This window comes from Tigriopus californicus, chromosome 10, assembly GCF_007210705.1.
Source record: "Tigriopus californicus strain San Diego chromosome 10, Tcal_SD_v2.1, whole genome shotgun sequence".
NCBI lineage: Eukaryota > Metazoa > Arthropoda > Copepoda > Harpacticoida > Harpacticidae > Tigriopus > Tigriopus californicus.
The window spans coordinates 13,703,228-13,726,842 of NC_081449.1; the positions used below are offsets into that span (position 1 = coordinate 13,703,228).

At 46.4% G+C, this 23,615-nt stretch overlaps 3 protein-coding genes and 1 long non-coding RNA gene across 10 annotated transcripts in view; 2 read left to right on the forward strand and 2 right to left on the reverse strand.

The window, feature by feature from the left end:
* LOC131888735 (uncharacterized) overlaps positions 1–10,736 on the forward strand; it is a 26,887-nt gene extending 16,151 nt beyond the window's left edge. The window contains exons 2-5 of one of the 2 annotated variants that reach the window (XR_009374153.1): positions 7,477–7,913; positions 7,979–8,686; positions 8,785–9,059; positions 9,895–10,736. This is a non-coding gene — a long non-coding RNA (uncharacterized LOC131888735). The other variant, XR_009374152.1, reaches the window with a different exon arrangement.
* The window catches only part of LOC131888717 (nuclear hormone receptor FTZ-F1-like), a 36,243-nt gene extending 20,802 nt beyond the window's left edge, over positions 1–15,441 (reverse strand). The window contains exons 1-4 of one of the 2 annotated variants that reach the window (XM_059237638.1): positions 13,650–15,440; positions 11,899–12,192; positions 11,266–11,421; positions 1,687–1,956 (exon numbers count right to left, since the gene is read on the reverse strand). In XM_059237638.1, the coding sequence (XP_059093621.1) occupies positions 1,687–1,956; positions 11,266–11,421; positions 11,899–12,192; positions 13,650–14,256 (1,327 nt within the window). In that variant the 5' untranslated portion in view covers positions 14,257–15,440. Of the gene's footprint in view, positions 1–1,686; positions 1,957–11,265; positions 11,422–11,898; positions 12,193–13,649 lie in introns of both variants that reach the window. The other variant, XM_059237639.1, reaches the window with a different exon arrangement.
* Positions 15,442–15,616: 175 nt separating this feature from the next.
* LOC131888727 (uridine-cytidine kinase 2-like) lies at positions 15,617–20,812 on the forward strand. 5 transcript variants are annotated; one of them, XM_059237649.1, is made up of 8 exons: positions 15,617–15,658; positions 18,012–18,082; positions 18,156–18,423; positions 18,496–18,652; positions 18,957–19,199; positions 19,273–19,370; positions 19,456–19,504; positions 20,466–20,812. In XM_059237649.1, exons 1-8 carry the CDS (start codon positions 15,632–15,634, stop codon positions 20,633–20,635), a joined length of 1,083 nt encoding a protein of 360 aa, XP_059093632.1. In that variant the 5' UTR covers positions 15,617–15,631; the 3' UTR covers positions 20,636–20,812. The 5 variants fall into 5 exon arrangements, with proteins under 5 accessions (XP_059093632.1, XP_059093633.1, XP_059093636.1 ...); XM_059237650.1 differs by lacking the exon at positions 20,466–20,812 and adding an exon at positions 19,716–20,322; XM_059237653.1 differs by lacking the exon at positions 15,617–15,658 and adding an exon at positions 17,442–17,586.
* Positions 20,810–23,307, reverse strand: LOC131888729 (large ribosomal subunit protein uL18-like). Its single transcript, XM_059237655.1, has 3 exons — positions 23,154–23,307; positions 21,624–22,325; positions 20,810–21,103 (listed from the first exon to the last, which is right to left on the reverse strand). The coding sequence occupies exons 1-3, from the start codon at positions 23,154–23,156 to the stop codon at positions 20,918–20,920; spliced, it is 891 nt and encodes a 296-aa protein (XP_059093638.1). The 5' UTR covers positions 23,157–23,307; the 3' UTR covers positions 20,810–20,917.
* Between the last annotated feature and the right edge of the window lie 308 nt (positions 23,308–23,615).

The following is a 23,615-nucleotide window of genomic DNA, read 5'->3' on the forward strand; positions in this document are numbered from 1 at the left end:
AGAAAAGAAAGGGTCGAGGACGCAAAAATGTGAAGGAAAAGTAGGGAATGAGGCCGCGGGAAATGCTTGCTTGATCACTTACTAAAGAATACCATCTTTTTCGAGCATGTGCTGAATGTGCCGCTCAACTTAGATGCGCTTAACGAGGTGGATTTGGTTCATTGGCTAGATGCTACTGAGTACCAAGTTGTTTCAAGAGAAATCTGCATCAAACCATTCGTTGCTCAAAGAGTTTTCATTGTGGGAAGGGAATCAATCTTTTGAGTCCGAACCGTTTCTTCCCTCCCCCCCCCATCTTTTTTGTAGTGATTTCGTATTTGGTCGACAAATTTTACGAGGACACAATTGAAAGAGAAGCGAAGACGAGAGCTTGCTAGTCGCTTGCTTTGAAAAGAGGTGGTCGAAATTGTGTGTAATTACATTTGGCTCCGGTTGAAAAGCGCTTTTCCAGCTCAAAATTACAAGTCTTGGAACAGATCTGCCCATTCAAACATGAACCACGGGATTGCATTGGCCTAGAAAATACGACCGACATGCTCATGACAATCAGGGCCAAAAATGTTTATTTGAAGTTGCCGTTCTAAGCTGACCGTTTCTGACTTGAAGCAACGGACGACCTTTGGGAAACGATCTATTGAGAACACAACACAAGATATAGAGAGACTCACTTTCAAAGGCAACAAACAACGTTATGGTGTTTCTATCAGTCAAGCACAAGAAGTCATGTCAGAATTCATTCAGGGCATTTTGTTCTCATGTTAAAGTACGAACACGTTCAGTCCAACGACAGGAGGAGAAGAGCGAGCAGGAGAACGAGGTGGAGGCCAGCCAGTCAGCCAGCCAGCCAGCAGCAGCAATCCTCTTGATTTGACCTAATAACCTAGAAAGCCGTCTCAAGATGATTACAAACTCTGGAACAATAACGGGTATAAATGCGGGAGGGTTAAGGAGGGGTGGCGTTGGTGTGTCTGATCATCCAAGTCATCATCCATGCTTGCCCATTCCAAATGATCTTTGTGGGGGCGCACATGGATGTAGGTAGGAAGCACTTTGCGGTGGCTCTCCTGATGCAATAATAACCTTAATAGGTAGCCGACGTGAAGCCGATACTTTTGCTGGATGTGCAGGTTTCCCGACCAGCTTAGGAGAATTCGATACCCAGGAAGTAAAGAGTCGGCTTCATTTCAATAAGAAGGGTATTGACACTGACCAAGCACTCGGATATTGGAATGAATTTAATTGAAGAATGAATGCAAACGAAGGAGAAACACGGTGGCTCCTGAACTGAATTTGATGCCGGAGAGAACGCTACAAGAGTGGACGTCCTTGAGGAAATACAAATGATGAGTCGCTCGCCGCCATTTGCGACTTTCTTGTTTTAAGTTCGACGAAGCACGCTTGGGGTAGCAATTGTTTTGGTGGTAATGGATAATTGAATGAGATACAAATAATCCCCAATGGGATTCACTTCGGGGTTTCTTTTGGTTTGAGCGCGAAAGACGGGTAGATTGAAACTATTTAGAGAGACCTACACTAAAGGGAGGAAGGACTGAGAACTAACTCACTTGAGAAAATCTGCAGAATCTCGAGAAAAAAAGACGACCTTCCTAAACTTGTCGGATGATTTCGAGAACGACTTAAGGTATGAGTGAGTGAGCGAGTGAGTGAGTGAATATATAGACTTACCTTCGAGCTTCATTCCGACGTCGAGACACTTTTGGAATCTGCAATAGGGGCACCTCTTTCGCTGGGTCTTGTCGATCACACAACTTCTGTCGGCCACACACGTGTAGACTTTCTTGTTCTGAACCGTGCGCTTGAAGAAGCCTTTGCAGCTCTCACAGGTCAAGAGTCCGTAGTGATAACCACTCACTTTGTCACCACAAACGGGACAGAGCTCCTCCATGCCATCCTTGGTGTCGGGCTGGTCGGATTGTCCCACTCCACCACCGAACTCTGCAGGAGACATGACACTATTACTCGAGCCACCCCCACCATTGCCGCCGCCTCCTCCTCCTCCTCCTCCGGAGACGGATCCGTGATTGGACCCGGCTCCACTGAATAGGCAATTGGCATCACCCATGAGGCCGCTCACGGCCGAACTGATTGAGAGCATAGTATTGTTGTTGTTGTTGTTATTGTTGTTGTTATTTCCCCCTCCCCCACCCCCGGGCCCGTTGCCATTGTTCCCCATGTACTGGGAGAGATCACCCGCACCCGCAGTCACAAGGGTGGCTGTTCCCACGGCACTCGAGCTACTCGAACTCGCACATTGTAAAGTGATCTGAGACGGGTGAACCACATTGAGGTCATCCAAACCCACATTGAACCCGCCGCCCCCACTCACACTGGATATGGGGATCTCCATGGTGGGCAACATAATAACCGCTGGTCTGGTTTGGGTCTACTTTAGAACTGGATTTGGGTATCTAATGGGCTTTAGATTACGGTTCGGGGACAGAACTGGATACAGGGATCCTTCCTTTGCGATCTAGAAGCTACAGTTTCTCCGATTCTCTCTCCTGGACTTTGGTTGAGCCCTCTTCCTGGTTCTACTTGACTCAAGAAGCAAGCGACCATGTACGGTATTTGCGTGCAGGACACGGGCACAATATTTTGATCTTGAAGGATTTCGGCTTCACGACTTAACCCACTTTTTGTTTGCTCTCCCTACTTGCTTGCTTGCTTGCTTGCTTGCTTACTAGCTCGCTTACTAGCTCGCTTGCTTGCTTGCTTGCTTGTTGTCCAGTCAGTTACACACACAGAATTTAGGGCATATAGTAGACGAATCTGTTCCTCTCTCTGGAGCCGTTCGTTGTGATCCTTGAGCACAGTTTTAGAGTCGAGGTCGAAGCTGTCAAACTTCACTTCTAGTTATTGAACTACTCGAAACGGCTTTCAAGGCATTCTTATTCTTGGTGTTGAAGTGGTGGTTTTTGTTTTTGAAGAAGTGGTAGTGGTTCAAGTGATCTTTAGTCGTACTCGTCGTGGTCGTGCTTATTAAACCCCCGCCGGATGTCACTAAACACATTTTGAAGCCTGGTCCAAAGGATGATTGTTAAGACCGGCTTCAACGAAACTCTCAAGGCCCCATCATGGGGTCCATGGGAGAGATTGGGCCTTGGGTGGATGAGTTGGCTTGCTTTCACTTTCTCCCATTCATGCACATTGGATTGGAGTGTTCTTCTGTCACACGAGTCGATTTGGTTCGGAATAGTCGGGGGAGCAGCAAAACGATGGAAACAGAACTATCCACCCTAGCGGAGTGACTTGAACCAAATGATACTCATGCTATGAAGAACTATTCGGTCGAGGGACCGTAGGATCGAGATTCAAGCAAGAAGACCTCTACACAAAACGAAGAACAAGAAGGCGACGAGGACGACCCACACGAGGACGAGGATGATGTCGACGACGACGAGGACGACTGCGAGCACGGGACCGATCGGAATGACGAGAACGATGAGGACATTCTCGGCGACGTTCTCGACGTCGGCAAGCCGAACACATCTCGAGAGCGGCGTCATTCGAAACGTCGCTCGGTGAAAGTAAAACCTATTGAGTCACTGGGGCCACGGGAGCGCGTTCAGCCGCTTGAACTTACACATATCCTCGTCCGTCTCACGCACCCACTCAGACAGGCACCCTTCTCCCGTTCTCTCCTTCTGCTCTCTTGCTCCCCCATCTCGCTAACTCTTGCTACATACGAAGACGACAAGGCATGTCCTACTCTGTGCATGTGCGTGTGTGAGAGCTAGTTTCGAAGCGAGACTCGAGAGGACGGATGGGATATGAAGAAGAGACGCCGAGGACGACGACCACGACCACGATGACGAGGTTGAGGCTGTCGTCTCGGCTGTTTGGGCTTCATCTGGCGGCAGTGACCTACTTTTCTTTCCCAAAATGATCGGCTTGGAAATCCGACTTGCACCAGGCGCGGTCCGACTTTTCCCGTCGAGCTTGCGGGTTGGCATGAGCAGATATATATATACAAAGGGCAGAACTTGCACCAAGTTCTTCACTCCAACTATGCACAGCTGGAGCCTAAATAGGCCTCAAAAAGCAGCGACAGCCACCAAAAGCACCGGGGAAGGAGAATCACGAGGGAGATACCACCACGACAGAAATGCTACTGGCTTGATGCTGCTTCTTTCGATGTGCCTGATTTGAACCACGACGACGATAGGCACATCCTCGTGGCAATCCCACCAAAAAGGATAGGGCAGCTTTTTTTTAGGGATACAAGTAGGCCCCAGCTGTTATGTATATACAATCATTCTTCATTCTTGGGTACTATACATATCCAGTATGTATTGTACATTCTATCTAAACATACATACCACTCAAGCCGCGATCCCAAAGCAGAGCTGCCCTCAAAATGGAGCCCAGTCGTTCGAGAACAAAGAGGGCCTCCAACTCGTCATAATCATTACAACCAGCCCGACTTGTTAGGCCCCGAGAAAAGATTGCATGTATTAAGCCCAGATTCCGAATCAAAATCCCACTTCATTTCGTTGTTGAACCGACTTGAAAATTGCGTCAGAGCTCTGTCATGCATGCATGGACAGGACTACTGACAATGAGCTCCATAGATAGAAGAGATTCTATGTACAACCCTCCCTCCAGTAGATCGATCGAGTGGAGGATGGAACTAGCACATCAGTTCGGAACTACTTACATTCTCTCCCTCCTCCTCTTCTTATTCTCCTTCAGACCCGTTCTACGTATGTATATGTACGTACGTATGTGTCTTCTACGCCCGTGTATGAAGAAGTATCAACGAGGGAGGAAGGCCGCACAAATATAGCGAAACGAAGACTTTTAAAAGGGAGAAAAGCGAAAAAGAGAGACCAATAAAGAACACGCTTAGCAACAAGAAACTCTCCCTCGCGTTCTCCCCCGTTCTCCTCCTCCTTTTTGTCAGTCAGGGATCCCTCTTGCCTTATCGACTTGGAGAAGTTCTTTGGAGCTCCCGGTGGAAGTAAAGGAGGAACTCCTTGCCCGGCCAAATCTTTGGTTGCTTCATACTCTTGTCATGATGGTCTGGCCAGACAAAGTGCTTGCGTATGTAGATCCTCGCCGAGGAGGAGCTATGGATGGCGATGGTGGGTTAAAGGGGAAGAGGAAGGAGAGGAAATCAGGGAAATGTATTCGTGGATAATGACCACGATGGTTGTGGAGCAAACCACAACCGGTCCATCATCTCCTCGAACTCTTTTTACTGAGGCATTAGCACGCTCATTAGCCCCATGAGTCGATCTCGGTGATGAGAGAAACTGCGTCATTTGAATATCTCGGCCTGGAAAAGTAATCAGGGTGCGACACACTTAACCAGGTGTGAGTCGGACCGTACTGTGAGGGATCAGACACTCGACAGAGTGTCCAAACGTGAACACACATGCATGTATGTATGTCAAATTATATGCAGTATGAGGAAGCTTCGACTTGTATCGTGTTATAAAAGAACACAAAGCCCAAGTGCAAGTTCGCTTCCATAGTGAAAGTTTGGGAAAGAGGTGGCGGACAAAGAACCACTTCGCTTCAAACCGCTCGGACCCAGCAGAGAATCCTCCATCAGCTTTACTTTGGTCCACTCCTCACCGACCGACATACTAGAGCTCATATCCTGGGCGACGGGATCCACCGGCCAGCTTCCAAACTCTGTCTACCTGAAACCTTCCATCTTCCATTGGTACTGCATACACTACATATCCATGATGTGTGTGAGTTTGCGCCAAGTATAGGTTAAGTCCGCTAAACATGTATTCGTCAACTTCTCAAACTGAATCACACATAGGTAGATGGATGGATGGAGAAAGAGTCGAGATTTGGAGACGAGGCACTGTGGCTTACTTGAGCTTGGCCAGATGGGAAGTGGGAAGGATAGTAGGTAGTAGGGAGGTAGGTAGGTAGGTAGGTCGTTAGATAGGTAGGTAGGTACATGCTTGCATGCATGCCTCGGGTCCCACCATCCACAACACACGTCAGAACGAGACCACGGATGCCGAGAAAACATCTCTATGGAAGACTGGTTCGCTTTTTATGATCGACTGATATGTGTCTTTTCTAAAACGGGATGCCCTTTGCTCGCGCATGATTGAATGGGCCAAGAGGTCCCTGGTGGATTGTTCAGGAGGGGTTAGGTCGCCAGAAAGAAAGGACAATTCTCAACAGAACCATCATGGTGATGATCCCTTATCAAGAGACTTGAAAGAGTCCCCTTTTTCGTACGGGATGCCATTGTGAAATAAGTCATACGGGATTGCAGGAGCTTGGTGGCAGCCGAGAGGGACCTTTTTTGTCAGCAAAAGCTGGCCTCGGAACTCTTTGACTAATGGAGCGGGTTTCCCGAATTAGGTGATAAGATGACCAAGGAGACAAATGGCCACGCATCAAAACCTCTCGGGAAGGAAATCAAGCATGGTTTCATCACAATCTCAATTGAGAAATTCAGATAATGCGTCTGTGATTGAAGTCCCACAGTTGTCTTGGAAAAGCCGAGCTCTTCAAAAAAAATTGTCTCCCAGTATCATCTTCATTAGGCACCTCATGGATTGAATGCCTTGGGATCATCATAATCTAACTCATCGTTGATGGCAATAATGATGATGTTTCATATTTTACATCCAATGCAGAACAAAGACTCTGTCGAAGAATTTAGGAACTTCACTTTAATAAGAGTGGTCCAGCAATTGAATTCTTGCATCCTGTCGTTTTACAACCCCATTGTCTAGCCAGTTCAAGCCACGAACGTAGGATCTCTCGCCTACTACTTCCACAACTACCACCATCACTACCACTACCCTTTCTTCACCAGGTTAATGCTAGTACACACACCAACTCTTCTGGTTCATCCACACCAGTACCTTCAGTACCTTCAGTACCTTCAGTGCCTTTAGAGAGTGCCAACCAAGCGACGATTAAGGGAGAAATCTACCCCCGAATACATACGACTACATCGTTCAGCCCCTGGTTTAGTATATAAGTAAGCGTCATGTGCATACCGCAGAGTGCAAACCGAACTCCCGACTAACGACAACCAATGTCTGGGTTAAAATTAACTTTCCAAACTTGAGACCTTCTAGGGGAGAAGGAGGAGGTAGAGGAGGCAGGGGATGGACTTGGGGAGGTAGGGGATGAAAGTGGACGACTAGACCCACTACCCTACTTTTTTACGGACTATGCGATGCACTCGAGCCTCGTGGGCATTGGGTTCAAGTACGATACATAATACAGTACAAGCAGTTGAGCAGTGATCCGGTCGAACTTTCCCCTTTTCTTCATGTCCGGAAAAAGGGGCTTTACATTATGCATTGTGACAATGACTTGTCAAGTAAAAGGGTGCTTTCATAGCTTGACCGGACTATTCACAGAGGTCACCTTTTCAAATCCATTATTCTCTCATCATGACAATAAAAGTACATCGTACGTCCGGGGGTCTTGAGCGTGACTTACAGAGTACTACATATTTTTCAGAAGCCCACTAAGAGCCGCCCTGAACTGCTGGGATAGCCATTCAAGTCGTATTTAGTGCAGGCGAAGATACCATCAGAGGCAAAGACATTTCCATTTCTGTCTTCTTCTTGTTCAAGACAGGAAAGAGCTCCGACCACAGCCAAGTGGATTGGATTGGGGGTATTCTCCCGCCAACATTGGCACAAACGTCCGACTCGGTCTCTAATCAAGATTGGCCTGTCATTTTTTGCTAGTCTCTTGGGTCCTTCAAGCTACCAACTAATATCAAGGAGTGACGGTTAACTGATCCTTTCGTGGTTGGTGAGAGTGGAGGGGTTGAATGGGATTCTTGGAGGGCTTTGGGGTCAACAGAAACAAGGGATTAGGAGCAACAGTTCGCCTCTCCATCCCCATCATCATACTCGTCAGCATCATGAACAACAACAACAACCCTTCCCGTAATGCACATCAATCCAACGGATTCTCAGCGATAATGTCCTACATGAATGGTTTTGCCTTTCAGATTGAATGAGGATCAGCAATCAACTGGTTTTCACATGATCACAGGGGTAAATAACATCGACCACCAAACAGTAGGGCGACATCGAGTCAAAACAGTTGTCCTTTGGACACGAGGAAAGACGTGCATCCAACAGCGTGCGAGCTTTCGACAAGGATTTCGAGTGGATATCGGACTGTGGTAGATCGAGTTGGTTGACATATTGCACAAGACAACAAATTTCCATGAATCTACGTGGTCGCGGTCGATGCCGCTGCTGCTTTGGAATCCGTTAAAGGATTTGAGAGTAGCAAAATCAGTTGGTTACTCGGTTCAATGACACGATGGCATGATTGAAAACGGTTTCAATTCTCGATTCCGATGAACAATAACAAGATCATCGGGCGGGAACGTGTGAGTTCAACGTTGGAAAAGGACAGGGTCTTCCTTCCTTTTACCTAGATTCGAGATTGACCAACGTCCTAACGGTTCAATTATTAAAGAAAATCTATGATGAGCGCTCCACTCCCCCCCCTCAAAAAAGGGCCCGAAGGCTCAAACAAAATGAATTCCTCAAGTCGGACTTAATTTACGAGTTGAAAGCTGTCTGAACGAACACAACCGTAATGGAGTCTATTTTGATGTAACATGTGGTCAGGACATGTTCAAGTTCATCCAGCCAGAATGCGATCAAACCACAAGCTAAAAGCTCACCACAATATCTAGAGTACGGTACGCGGCCATTGACGATTAATTTCTCGACTCCTTTTTGACCCCACTGGGTGCGTGCGTGTGAAACTGGTCGCTCACACATTCATTTCTCGTTCCAGGTTATTTCCCAACCATTTTTGGAGGGAATTTTTCCCGATCAGAGCGATCCTGACATGCTGTCATCAAAGTGAGTGTATCAACCATCAGGTGGTTGATGTGAGGGGATAAAGCAGGACCAGATCAAAATGAACCTTTCCAAAAGCTGGGTTGCAACACAATTCGGAAGGAATCAAGAAAACTTTGACGACCCACCACGACAACTTGAATCTTATCAGAAAAGTGTCGAACTTGAGCAATCCGCCCAGCGTCTCATTTGACACCCAAGATCCTAGAGGTTGGTTTCCCTCATTGGTCTGGGCCATTTTTAAAGAGATGACATTAGACATAGAGTACGTTTAATTTTCTTGGGCTGGTAAAGAGAGAGTAAAAATGGTACAAAGCAAACCAGTTCCTATCAGTTGCTGGCTGGCTGCTTGGCTGAGGTGGCGTGTCCCGTTTTGTGACCAAGGACAGGAGACCCTCTTATGCAGAGAAGAGGCGTGTTACACCTAAGAGCTTGTGACCATTCATTTTTTACGCTATCGGCCACCAATCCTGAAGAGATGTTTGTCTAGAAAAAGCCGAGTTCAAGTACTAGTTGAGCACACACACTTTAACTCGATTGGCGACATATCCAACCGCCCATATCCCTCGAATCCAATCGCAATTTTCCACGAGGGAGGACGGTCTGTGATAATAATACATGTACCTTTGTATGTCTGTATGTCTGTCTGTCTTTATGTATGTATGTGGGTACGTAAAGAAGGACTCAGTCTGATGAGGATCGGGTGGAAGCATGGAAGCAGCGAGGTGCCAAGTAAGTAAGTCGAGATCGCAGTCTATTAATATCGTCATCATTCCCAATTGGATTGAGCTCGGCTAGGAAACTTGCTACACACAAAGCCTAGAGTCAGAAGTCATCTGTGGTTTCGCGAAGAGCTGGTGCTGGAGGAGGAGGAGGAGGAGGAGGAGGAGATAGGTACGAATTGTACGTATTGCGTATTGTGCATACAGTTAGACTAGAATTTACCATCATCATCTCCACTAGCAGCACTTTAGACATGACCAGCAGGCCCTCCCTTCAGCTCGGCCTAGTGCCTACCTACCTACCTACGTAGCTATCTTCATAGGAATATACTGTACGTGCTACGTACTGGTCCGCGTGTGGGGCTGTTTCATCTTTAAACCACGACTAAAATGACGATGTCCCAATCACGTATTTCATCACAGCCACACAGAACAGGCTCGAAGCTACGGGCAAGGCAGTCGTCAAACCATCCACTGGCCCAACCACCCAACCAACCAACCAACCAACCAACCAACCAACCAACCAACCAACCAACCAACCAACCAACCAACCAACCAAGCGCCAAATTTTTAGACAAACACGATTCACGTAAACGTACTCAGTCCTACATACGTACACAGGGATGCCACTTCAACGTCGATGGATCGGAATTGATACTTAAAATTTCTTGTTCGATTTTTTTTTTAAATCCTGGCCTCATTAGCATATGGTTGAAATTAATCACCAGCCCTATGAGTCAGGACGGCATCCCGGGCAACCCTGTTTCCATGGCTGAACTGCGTATGGCTGTTTCAACGGACAAGGTGGGAAATCTTCAAGGGCCCGACAGCTTCGCTTCGTGGTGATCAAGGCATGGGAGCAGCATTATTTCCCGCTACTTTCACCGTGAGACTCATATTCTTCCCGTATGACCTTGTCACTGGGATTCGAAAGACAAAAGATCATGAGGATGATAATGTTCATCATCATCACCACCACTTTTATTAGAGCCAATGTGTATTGCCAATTCTTCATAAAGGGAATATAATACAGGCTAGTTTAAAAAAAATCTGAGCAATATATTTTGGTGGCTCGTTTAACCTTCAAATGAAAATGAATCCATCACCCAGACCAATGGTGACAACATTGTTCATGGCTTGCCAATAGCGGGGTATTGATAGGAAAACTGTCTATGTCGTTACAGTATGTACATTGTACAATGGACAATTAGCCATCATTTCTGAAGTTTCCACTCGATTGCGTGGGTCATCAGGAGACGAGGAGGAGCATGAAATATGTACCTCTGTCATTGATTGGACTGTGCCTGGTTGGATGATATTGCTTTATGGATGAGCTAGCCAATTCCAATGTCTTCTAACGGTGGATGACTGAGAGGTCTCGTAGCTGATTTCACACACATTCGCACACAGGACTTTCCAAGTGAGAAATCATCCACGCATTCATACCGTTCGAGTTCAAGTCTCTATTGTATAGGATCGAGGAGACAGGGTGCAATGATCAAACGGGTGTGAAGGTTAATCTTCTTCACCGTTTCGTTGATATTGCACCATATCACAATTCCAGATAGCATGTAGTGTATGTAGCCATCGAGAACAATCAGAGCACCCGACCAGTTCATGTAGCAAACATATAACCCCCAGACCAGTGGTTTCAATACCGATAAACACGAGAAAACCTCAAAAATGGGCCTTACCTGACGAGCCGTCAACGGAGCTACTTCGACTTGTAGAGGCTTTCCGACCTGGTTCCCCGGTTTCACTATCGGATTCCATCGTGGCCCGCCCAGAGGGTGTGGCATTCGGAGACCAGCATTGATCCTCTTGACTGGTAGAGCTTTGCTCCGTTTCATCTGGAGAGCAAAGAGGATTCAGGATTTGGGAGAGGATTAGCGCAAAAAGTACCGAAATATCAGTTTGACAGGATGTTTGAAGATCCTGGTGGTAAAATTCATGAAATGTTTCTTTTTTCTCATCTTAGTAGGTCAAAGTGATTACACGATGAAACGTCTGACGTCACTGATCTTGCCCAGTGATGGGATATTCTTGACACACCAGACATACAAACACCTATAAAGCCATTTGCATTTACTCTTTCCCACCGCAGCCAACGCGTTTGAATTTGCGCTCAAAGGTACAGTACGTAGATAGCGCTAAAGAGGCATGACCTTGGACTGAGCCTACTTTCTTGACTAGATAGCGGACCTTCTCCAACTCAAGAGATGTTCCACGAAACACTTGAATCATGTAGTGAATGACTCACTTACCCCGTGGCCTACTTTTTCGCGACCATGGTGAAATTAAGTATCAAGGTGGCTCCCCAAACTCACCTGACTGTTGATCTTTCCAAGATCCATGTCCAAGTGAGGACGACATGGTCCCCACCAAATGGAGTGAATGAGCGGAATCCCTCCGATTGGATGAGCTGGAAGGACTCTCCACGGCAGCGATCCCATCCAGAAGGTAACCGATTGGGACTTGCCGGGTGGGCGATCCCAAAGGACTAGAAGGGGCGGGAGGCAGAGGAGGGGGAGGGATAACCCGTCCCACGGCGGAGGCCACACCCGGGATGGGTGGAGGAGACCCCAAAGACGCACCAATTTGAACACCAAGCCGTTCAAAATCTGAGGAGGAAGGGATTCACTTCGTTAAGTTCAAGCTATGGGTATCCAATACGAAAGAAGGTAAACACGAAACCTCATTCAATCCCTCTTGTTATCTCGTCGGCTCTAATAATATGCTTTGATAACGAATGATAGCGAGGGTGCTTTTAGATCGAGCCCAATGCCTGGCACATTGTCACCCAAAACAGCTACCTTATATATAACGATCACAACGCGATCATGCACAAAAGAGCGAAACCCGAGACGATAGTTGTCATCTTCATTGACCCTCATAAACCTAGGTTAAAAAACCTCCGCTGGAGTTTTAAAACCCAGGAAAAGAACCCAAGTCACCACTCAACCCAAACCCCCTCCCCTCATTCTCTCCCTCCCCCTATCGCATTTTTTCAGACAAGGAAGGCAATACATTCCTCCTCCCCAATTGGAGTTCAAATTATCAACTAGGACAGAATAGCCCCCCCCCCTCCCATCTCCTTAAACTTCATGACGATGGACCCGAATGGACGTACAAAAGCGGTCCAAAGTAGCACCGTATGTACTCCTTAGGTTCTACAGTGGACTTCACGGTAACAGAACCCTCGCGGTACAATGAACACCGTGAGGGAAAGAATTTCGTCATTCAGTGAAAGTTGGGGGGGGCAGCTTTGTGTGTTGGATGGAGCAAGTATATCGAGAATGTATGTCTACTGAAGATTGGCGGCGCTTGAGAGTGAGGAGGACCTGGGCAAGATCGTCGACCGAGAGACCCGATGTACGTAACTCTAGGCTGCTGGAAGACCCAGGAGCAAAAAAGGTGCCAGCGTGAGTGAGACAGTGACGAGAGCGATTTGAAGCGATTTTAGCGTGAAAAAAAAGAAGCTTGTTTGGAAAAAGCTTGAATGTCCTTGAAATCCAGAGAACAGTTTGTACCGGTTCTGCCAAAGTGAACCAGCCTCGTAAAGAAACCGCTTGTTGACATTACAGGTGCATGATTCCTGGCGTCGAGAAAAAAATGGCTCATTCCCCTTTTATATCTAGGAGCGTTTATGGGATTTGGACAATAAACGACATCAAAATTGAACATGGCCTGGAATTATGCTTGAACTTGAACGGCCAATTTTATTCAATCAAAAGAAAGGGTTCTATAGCGGGTAAATATCTTCATCATTTCAATGACGCTAAGACGCAGAGGTAGTTAGCCAGCGGTCTTGGAGTCTGAACAAGAACAAAAGAACAAAGAGACAACCTCTTTCCCTGTCTAATTACCTTTTGATGATGGAACATGGACAAGACGCAAGTAAAATTCAATTCCATCCGTTTATTACTTAGGACTACTATTCTTCGTTTTACCGACCAGCTCCTTAGCGTGTTTCAAGATTGCTTCGACATTCGAAAAGACGCCTAAGTCTAGATTTCCAGGTGTCCGGAGGTCATGTAGCATGTGAATTCAGTTTCGTGACTGTTATTGAATGTCTTACCTCGTGGGCAATTATTAGAAGCAGAAGATGCTGGAATGATCGGAAGATCTAGCGCAACGAGATGATCTCCCATGGAAATACTTGGATTGCAACTGGCCGAGGTTGAGGCCAGGACAGATGTCAAGCTGGTAGTGTTGGTAATGCTATTAAGGTTACTGTGACTGCTAATGCAACAACTACTGTTGCTGCTGCTGCTGCTGCTGGCGATGCAGATTCTGTGGCGGTGATCATGTTCATCATTATTGTCGTGATGTGGCGGGTTGTTGTTGTTGCTGATATTATTATTATTGTTGATATTATTGTTATTATTACTGCTGCTGCTACTGTTGATGTTTTGCGGTTGGGATTGGGTTGGACCTTGGTTGTGACTTCCCGACATCCCGAGACATGAGATTCCGCCACTGGAGAGATGGGACGATGTAGAATAATGAAGGGCAACGGCAGTGTTGGATCGAGCAGAAGGCGTGGAGCTGACACCCTCTGACGGTGACAAGAGCATGAAATTGGACGAAGGCCCAGGAGCGACATCCAGGGCATTCCCGCTCGACTTTGGGGAGAGGACCTCCTCATCCTTGATAGGAGGAGAGTGAAGGGGTGATGTGATCATAGTCGTGGCTCGGAGACGGGTCAATCGAGCCTTCTAATATCAATCATTCGTAAATAATACCGACAGTGTTACAAGAGCTGCATGAACAGGACTCGTGGATTGACTAGCCTCAACCCTTGGTTGTGGGGAGACACATCTCCGACAAAATATTCTCGCTGATATTGACACAAGCGAGGGCAACATGGACATTTGCGGGAGTTGAGCTGCTTATTTTCACGGACACTGGACCTTCAAGGCCTCGTTTTCACAGGGTGGGGGACGTATTGCACTCGAGACATGAGGGAGGAGGGGCCGAAATCGGGTTCTTGGTGGGGAAAACTGATTTAACTAGGTGACTAGGACAACACGTTCACTTTCGTCAAGGCTTGAGACATTACATGCACACACAAGCTGACTGCTTGCTGCCTCGATTCACGATGTGTCAGTGCCAGTTCTTGTCCAAATTCTACTACAATGTTGCGACTGCTTCTGCAACTACTACTCCTTGTTCTTCACTTGAGCTCATGTTGTCTGTCCTGCTCGTTGTAAGCACGACGAGTATGTTGCCTGAGGATTGGAGGTCTTCTGTCCTCGCCCAGCAAGTGTCTGTGATCATGCCCTGCCCGAGATGCCTCACTGTTGCCTCCTGGACTTTGCGAAGGATTCAGTCGATTCAGTCACCACCTTGCTTTTGGCTCCCCGAGCTGTTTCCCATATCCCGACTTGCGCCACTCTCAGTGTCTCAGTCAGGCTTTTAGGCCTACGGCTGTTCAGGCAACGTTCACTCACTCACTCACTCACATGGGCAACATCACTACAACACTTACTGAGTCAGTCAGTCAGTCAGTCACCCAGATGGGGAATCTGGTACGTGCTTGCTTCCGTGCTTCCACTCAACTTGCTCACTCACGGAGCTCCTTCAAACTTGCTCCTCCTTGAAACTCTCGCCGCACTGCCGGTCCTGCTCTTGCTCTTCCCTCTTTCAGCACATTTTTTTGGCAAACTGAGGAGGAGAGATGTGAAGAACAAAGGAGCATTCTTTCTCCCATGGTTAATCTAGCCCGCCTGCCATTAGATCTAGGGGGCAAAAAGGTTCCAAATCGAGTCAACAAAACCGAGCAATCATATTCGTAGGATCCTTTTCAAGTGGTTGACCAATTACAAAAGGTTTCAAGACCGAAACTTTTAAACGGAGTTGCCCTAACTTGCTTGCTCTCAGTCAGGTAGAGTGGTGGAATATCCGTGTCCTACATATGGGTTGAAGCCTTTTTGGGAGCTTGCCCTACTGACTTGCTTTCCACTTTGAAGCCCCACTTCTCGGCGTCGTTGTTGCCCCCTGAGCCTCCTCCATCTCCCGTCCTTCCTCAGCCTTCTGCGACAAGTTCCTTTGTTACCGATGTGGAACATCGGTCTACTCACGAAAGTAGGTCATGTCCCGGGTGGGACAGACTGTCTGTCCTGCTTGGCCCGGGATGGCAACAGACAGTTTTTTAAAGGACCCATTGTTTCAGGGGGCTTGGTTGGATTTAGAAAAAGGAACAAGTGCAATAATTTGAACAACACGTGGTTTTGACTGACTACTGGGGTTGATTATTACCAATTGGATGTATGGACCATTTTAGCTCCTAAGTAGAGCATGCGCCTGAAAATGAAAGGCCTTTCGCTTTAGCTAGTCTTTGTTGCTTGGGCAGCCTCCTCTCTTTCTCGCTCTGGAAGCGGCACTTTTGCTTTCCTCCGGGAGAAAGCGAAAGTGAAAATTTGGAGGGGAGCTTCAGAACAGAATGGGCTTTCTTTCCACAGCACGAAAGTAGTTGGTCGTTCATCTGCCAGAGGCCGCTAAAATGCCTGGCCGACTCATCTCGAGTTAAAAGCGCCATCTATCTGTACTAGAGATAGGTCGATTCGACTCATTGCCTCAACAATGTTCAATTACGATCTTTCACGTAGCCGAGAAAAAAATCACCATCTTTTAGCACTTGCAAAATAGTTTCTCCAGGCAATTTAGTCTCTATTTTTTTTTTAATCTTTGTCGCTTTTTTTGTTTCAAAATTTATATTGATGTTTCTCTGTTAACAAGCAGGGATGGAAACTACTGATTGAAGAGTTAACGGTCGATGTACGTTTAGAGGAGCTCAGAACCGTTTAAAATTAAATGATTGAGCTAGCTCTACCTTGTATTGATATCTTTGCATTTTTTCGCAAGCCTTCAACACGCTGACAAAGTTTTTGTTGCTGCTAATACATAAGTTATGCCTTCCTTTTCCCGACAAGAAATTCTTTCCAAGCCCTTTGAAAACACAAATTCTAGAGAGCAATTGTAAGTGCAATTTTTCATTAAAAGACGTGAGACATATTTTTGGTCAAGTTCAAGCCCGATTTGGTTCGAGCTATGAACGTCTCTGAATTTTGACAAGGGATTTTGTTAATTTTTTGTCCAGCCTGTTAACCTGAATGGATTAACATAGCTGACTTGGGTTAAAGATGCACGTGTGTGGTGTTTCTTGCCATCTTCTCAAAATAGATGGCGCTTATGCATTTACTAAAGTCCCACATCACAAACTTAAGGTAAACTAGCGACCAACAGTAATATAATGATGGACGATATCCAAGGTTTAGTTGATTCCATTATCTTCTTACCGGAAGCGACAAAAGCGTATCATGGTCCGTGTGGGCTGTCCTAGGCGGGTGGGACTAGTTTGGGCCGATACTTCCATTTTTGTATTTTTTAGCATTAAACTATCAAGGTCTGAATATTGTTCATTTTACTTTGGAATCAAAACATTCATTTAAAGTTTAAATTCTCTGGCTCATAGTGTTTCGAGCAACAAAACTCAGCTCAATTTGGTCACCAGCTCAGGCGATTTAACGGGTTTACAGTACTTGAAGCACAGAAATGTTTCAAACAGTAATTATTTTTGATTGAAATGTGCAACTAGACATGTTTGATTCAAAACTATAACATTCATGATTCAGGCCTTGGCAGTTGACTCTACATGATCCATGTGGAAGTAAATTCATATCCACATATTTATTGATTTTTGTCAATGTTCGCCTTTACATCTGGTGGTGAAATGTAATTGATACTTTTTAACGCTAGACTTAGTTCGGTCAATATGTTTCAAAACCACCCCATTGTCACTTTTGAAGGCCTTTGAATGACACGTGCGAATTCGGTCCAAGACTATTTGTTTATTGGCGTACGGTGGACCGAAATCACTAACACGGGGTCGTTCGAGAATTGAGAAAGCCAGGCTTGTGCGTGTTAGTTGTTCAGCTCCTCCATTGACGAGTTCCGGCAACGTGGGAAGTGAGACCCCCGAAGCTGGACCATCTTGAAATTACACCACATTGGTAAATAAAACACAGCCTTTGTCATCCCCTCATCCGCTCTGATGGTCAATTATCATTGAAAACAAAGAGAGACAACGCGGGAATGTAAGCCAACCGTCCCTTCACTCTAGACCCACGTGGTATTAATTTTTTTGCCAGCGATTGATTGCTAACTTGGTTCATTCGTAAACCAAATCCCCCGGGTAACTTGGGGAATCTTTAAGTCTTCATCGACAACTGTACATTGTTCAATCAAACAAATATCCCCCTTCCTGAAGAGCCTCTTTCGAGATGGAGTTGCTCTGACCCCCCCCCCCTGTCCGCAGCCATGCCAGCTCAAATACCTTCTCTTCAAAACTGCACTCTTCGTACACGTATTTAGAAGTGAGAGGAGTGAGCAACGACATGGCTTGGTCACCGGTCCTATCTGATGCCCTCTCTTCCAGCTCTTACCACTAACGCCAGGAGCAGCCCACCACCATTTATTCCAGCTCTCAATTGGGCCGAGCTGCAGCGGGTGCGTTGCGAGTCTCATTCACGTCCACCTTCGCCTCCTCCTCCTCCTCCTCATGCTCCTCAGGATCTTATAGGCTTGATTCGGGTTTCCCCTTGGCAGTCGGCTTCCAACCTCGTCGTCTCCACCTCCACTCTCGTCATCTTGTCGCCAAACATCCTCGCCTGACTCCGTCCTCGCCGTTCTTGAGGATCTCCAAGATGACCATTGCCACGGATTCGTACCGGAGATCCACCTCCCAGACCATGCAATCCAGTCCCATGAAGTCGAGCATGACTGGAGTGGCCGGGGATCGGAAGAAACCCTTCTTGATTGGCGTAGGCGGAGGAACGGCAAGTGGCAAGGTAGGCAGACTTGGGTTCGATTCTACCCATTGTGGGAAGAGGAATGACGTTGAATGATTTGATTCTATTTAGTCCACGGTATGCGAGAAGATCATGAATGAGGTGGTGGAACGGCAAAACGGGACCGAGCGGCAGATCATCGCGTTGTCTCAGGACTCTTTCTACAAAGAGCTCGATGCCAAAGAAATCCTCATGGCCGAGAAGGGCACCTTCAATTTCGATCATCCAGGTAGAGATCATTGATCAATTCTGGCCTGACATATCATCTTCACGTTGATTCTCAAGGCCATTTGAGGGACAAGTGACACGAAAGTCAGCAACCTCGGAACAAGTTTTTTAGTCCGTTGTTGGATGTGTGCGCACATCCAAACTGGTTTTTGGACCGTCATTCTCTCACCTCGATCGATACTTTCCTTCTGCATTTCTGCCAAACCTGACGACTTCACATTACCCTCCGACCCAGTTAGAATTTGTAGCCGTAGACATGTTTTTTTTTAATTGAAGACTGGTTGATTCTCGTTGATTCTTTTTAGATGCCTTTGATCACGAGCTAATGCTACAATGTCTACGAGAAATCCAGAACGGGAAGCCCACCAAAGTTCCCGTCTACGATTTCAAGACGAACTCGCGGAAGAAAGGCGAGTTCACTATTGTCTATCCCTCGGACGTAGTCTTACTGGAGGGAATCCTGGTTTTTTATCACAAGGACGTTCGCGAGCTATTCGATATGAAACTCTTTGTGGACACGGACGCCGATACTCGACTAGCTCGACGAGGTCAGTGATCTCCATTCACGTTGGTCGGTCTTCTTGGGAGGTTAATTGATATCAATTGGCATTTGGCTTTCAGTACTGAGAGACATCGAAGATCGCGGTCGAGACTTGGAGCACATCATCTTGCAGTACACTACATTGGTCAAGCCGGCTTTCGAAGAGTTCTGTTTGCCGGTAATTTGATCTGCTCTGGCAATTATTTTCACGGAGGTGGGGAGGTTGAACTTGATATGCTTAATTGAGATTCCTCCATTTACAGACGAAGAAATTTGCCGATGTCATCATTCCTCGTGGAGCTGATAATACAGGTGAGGGTTCATAGCCTGAAACAAGGTAATACTTACCCGTGATTATTGCCCCTAGTTCGTGAGAGTGCCTCTCTTGCTTCTACTCAGTCCTTTCAGTATGTTGCGTGTGTGTGTGTGTGTATATGATTATGACTGTATTCAACTCTCTCTCTCTCTCCGTTTCGTTTCGACCTCGTTGCCAACAAATCCACAAACCGTCCATTCGTTTCAGTGGCTATTGAACTTGTTGCACAGCACATCCAGGATATCATCTGGAGCCGGATTTCCTCTAGCAAAAGTGGATCACCATTCACACGCTCGCGTTCCAATTCGGATTCCATGATCCGATAATTTAGAAATTGCAAATCTAAGCAAGCGACACACAAAACGAACGATATCGATATCTCGCGCGCACACACACGCCCTCGCTCGCTTTTGAGCCAATCTGGGAATCGAGTCTTGTTTGAAGGAAAAAAAGAGCCATCAACTATTATTGTCCCTTCTTGTGCCTTTGTATTCACGAGTTTTTGTAATTTTCCATGTCTGGATTGTCGTGGGGGGAGATGGAGAAGGCGGTACTTGTAAACTTTATATTTTATATCCTGTAAGTGTATGTCTTTCGTGCCAAAAAGAAGAAGAAAATAAGCAATCACCATCCTGTCATAAAGGCTATTATTATCCTCAAGGAATATGGCCATCCAAAGCATTATAAGATCGTTCTCCTTTACATATCTAACTACCGCCTATTTCTACTTTCTTAATCCGTTCCATCCATCAACCAACTTCACCTACCCTCGAATGAAGAAGTATGAACTACAAATAAACGCCATTCACGCTTACCGAGTTTTATTTCCCAAACCATTTTCCAATATACGCACATACATAGCTAGTTGTGTGGTGTGCCGTACCATAAATAAAAATACACATCAATAAAAACCCATACGTGCTCTAAAGAGGTGTTCCGTTTTTTTTCTCGTTCTAGTGGCCATTGGTTTGATAGTACAACACATCCGTGACCTGCTCAGCATGTCTCCATCAACCCGGAGAAGGCTTGGTCAAAAAGTGACCTCGCCCATTCATCATTCACTCTCCGTGGACAGTTCCTCACGGATTCGTCACAAATCGGATTCCTTCTCGCGAAGGCCTCATTGATTGACCGTCACCGCTTGATGCTCTTCATCTAGTCTTGCTTCCCTCCCGTTTGCCTTAGCTTTACACCGACTCATGTACAAAGCCATTGAACCTCTTGTTTGTTTTCTCTTCACTCCTGATATACACCTCATAACGTGTAATTTTAAAACAATAAACTACGAAGGAGCCTCGGGACAATCTTGACGTATATGTTTATTAGGTCATAATTGTTGCTTCGCATCGGTAAGCTGGTGGAGCTAACTGGCTGACCACCAAACTGACCGACCTGCTGTGGATGTTGGTCTAATCCCGTTGGGCCTCGATTTGCGAGAGGAAATCGGCCTTGGCCTTCTTGACCTTTTCTTGACGAGCGGCCAAACCAATCTTCTTGGCGTTCCATCGCTTCTTGGTGACCTTCTTTTCTTGTTTGGGCTTGGCGGCGGGGTCCTTACGGATGGATTCGTGGGCTTTCTTGTACATCCCTTCGATCTGAAAGTGGAAACGTGACGTTGGCCGTACGATATTCATCCTAAACGAGCTACCAACGCCTGCCTACACGCTTGGTGTTTAAGAGCTATGAAAATTTCCCTTTTTCATGGGACGCTGTGCCCAAAGACAGGATACACAAGTGGGTATGGAGGTACCTCGCTCGTGCGTTTTAAATTGGGCTTTGTAACAAGGTACTCTGTCCTATAACTCAGTGGTTGGGACACGAATGACATCCGAACCACCTATCGCAAGGACCAAAGAAAGACGGACTGAAGGAAAGAATTGGCCTAGATCATAGATTTCTAGACGCTGGATGTCTGACGACCGACCACTCGGTTGGCTAAACAGTACAATAAACCGGTTTGCAATCAATTCCCAGGAGACTATCCATTGTACTGTTTTACCAGCCGAGCGGTCGGTAGTCCGACATCCAGCCTAGAAATCTAGGCCTAGATACTAATTGACAGCCCCAGTTGACAGTGTGTTTAAGTACAAATTGAGATATTAATCGATAGCTTACGGATTCGGCGTTGACACCGTTCTTGATGTAAATGGAGAATTGACGCTTGTAAGCATCGTCATCTTCTTCCTTCAAAGATTTCATGTAATCAGCCACATGCTTGCCGAAGATGTGATCTCGGTGCACTTGGGCATTGAAGGATTTCTCCTCGGCATCGTAACCGGGGAATCGCTTCTCGGAATGAGGAATATCCAAACCACCATCGGCAGCTCCCTTCATGGCGCCAAAGACGCGAGCTCCAGTGGAGGTACGGGCCAAACCCACATCCAGACAAGCGCGGAAAGCTCCCGGACTGTCAGCGGCATCTTCGACCATGAAGTGCTCACCGTCCACCTTGGTCTGTCCCGGGTAAATCGAGTCGAGGTTGAATTTTTGGAGCACCCGACGGGCCAAAAGCAGGCCGGTGCAGTAGGCAGCAGCGTAATTGGAGAGCCCGACCTTCACGCCATAACGGGGGAGTTCATGAGAGTAGGCAGCCGCCACAATCTTGTCTCCCTCGAGTCTGGCGTAGGCTATCTGGCAACAAATGTCCTTGTTGGAGCAACGCACAATCATGCGGTACTTGGGCGTGTTGTACTTGTTCTTGTCTTGGATGACAAGACGCTTCCGGGCAAAGTAGTCCGTGCGACCTTCACGGCGCCTTCGGAACTTGACCTGGAAGCGCTTGAAGTACGCCTTGTTCTTGACGACCTTAACGAAAGGCTGCAAAGAGAGAGAGAAAGAAACAAGGGTAAGGCAACCTTAGTTAAATGAACGTGAAGAAGATGGGATAGCCAAAACTCATCAACATTGTTCACAATCCATAGCTAATGGAGTCATGTATGGCTTACGATCCTTACCAAGATCCAGAGTACCTAGTTACTTCTTTCTACTCTCTGAATGATCAAATTCAACAATTGTGTGGTGGTCTTGTCATCTTAATGCACTCAGTTGAGCTTGCGGGTCTACTAGATCTAAATGATTTCATGATGGTGGTTCGGCAAGTAACCGAAGAGAATACATGAAACGGGCAGGCTCAAGCACATTTTTAACCATTGGACATTGTCCTAATCCGTCAGGGAAACAACGTTATCATATAAAACCTATTTCGTACAAAATTCAAAACCACCCCATTCGTCACAGGAAATGCCACGTCCCCAGGGAATTTTTTTCACGTTCCAACTAATCATTTTGACCCTGCCCATCATCCACATCATCCCAATGCTTAGCACACAAGATACTACTCCTTTCGACATTAAAGTGTTCTACTTTCAGTTCATTGGTAAGTGAAATGATTCAATGTCGTCCCAATAGTCAAGAGTGCGATCGATTACAGACAGATTATCAGACCGCTATTCAAATGTTAGATGGACCATTCACTAACAAATGAGACATCCATACGGTTGTGGCATAACAATCAGAAATCAAACTAAGCATTAAGAATCCAAGCCTATCTGGCCCATCCGGCGAGCTACACGGGAATCGTTAAGAGGGAAACGAGTCTACGTTAGGCGGTCCATAGATTAGGGATGAACCGAGAGAGTAACTTACCATTTTGGAGCCCAAATCTGCTGATCGTCCAGATAGCTACGGTTTTGAGGAACCAATCACTTGCTGTGCAAATCGGAAAAGGAAGACAACGGGGGATAAACAGGCCAAAGAAAACAAACTTGAAACTAGCTGAGAAGGAAAGATTAACGGTGGACGAATTGGGTCTGCGATACCCAATGGGTTTCAGGCGCATGAAAACATGGTTGAAATGACTTTGGCTTTGAATTTATAGGTAAATATGAGAACATTTCCTGATGAGTTTTCTTTTGCCCTTTTATCTACTCGTCCCGATACGTGAGAAAACAAGCGTCAAGATTGCCTGGAAGAACGTGATTGGACAAATACGTAGCCATATCTGGCATGATTCTGATGTGAATTAAGCTTTCAAAGGGCACTGTTGAATCTAAACTAGCCTACCTTAGTTCAGTTTCAGGCATAACATTTTTAAAACCGCAATTCTCT

Excerpts from the sequence above, each read along its gene's own strand:
- LOC131888727 (XM_059237649.1), top strand. The coding sequence starts at position 15,632 with ATGTGGAACATCGGTCTACTCACGAAA. Across the intron at positions 18,083-18,155 it reads ATTGGGCCGAGCTGCAGCGG|GCTTGATTCGGGTTTCCCCT; the intron begins GTGCGTTGCGAG and ends AGGATCTTATAG. Across the intron at positions 19,200-19,272 it reads TACTCGACTAGCTCGACGAG|TACTGAGAGACATCGAAGAT; the intron begins GTCAGTGATCTC and ends TTTGGCTTTCAG.
- LOC131888729 (XM_059237655.1), bottom strand. Across the intron at positions 21,104-21,623 it reads ACGGTGTCAACGCCGAATCC|ATCGAAGGGATGTACAAGAA; the intron begins GTAAGCTATCGA and ends TTCCACTTTCAG.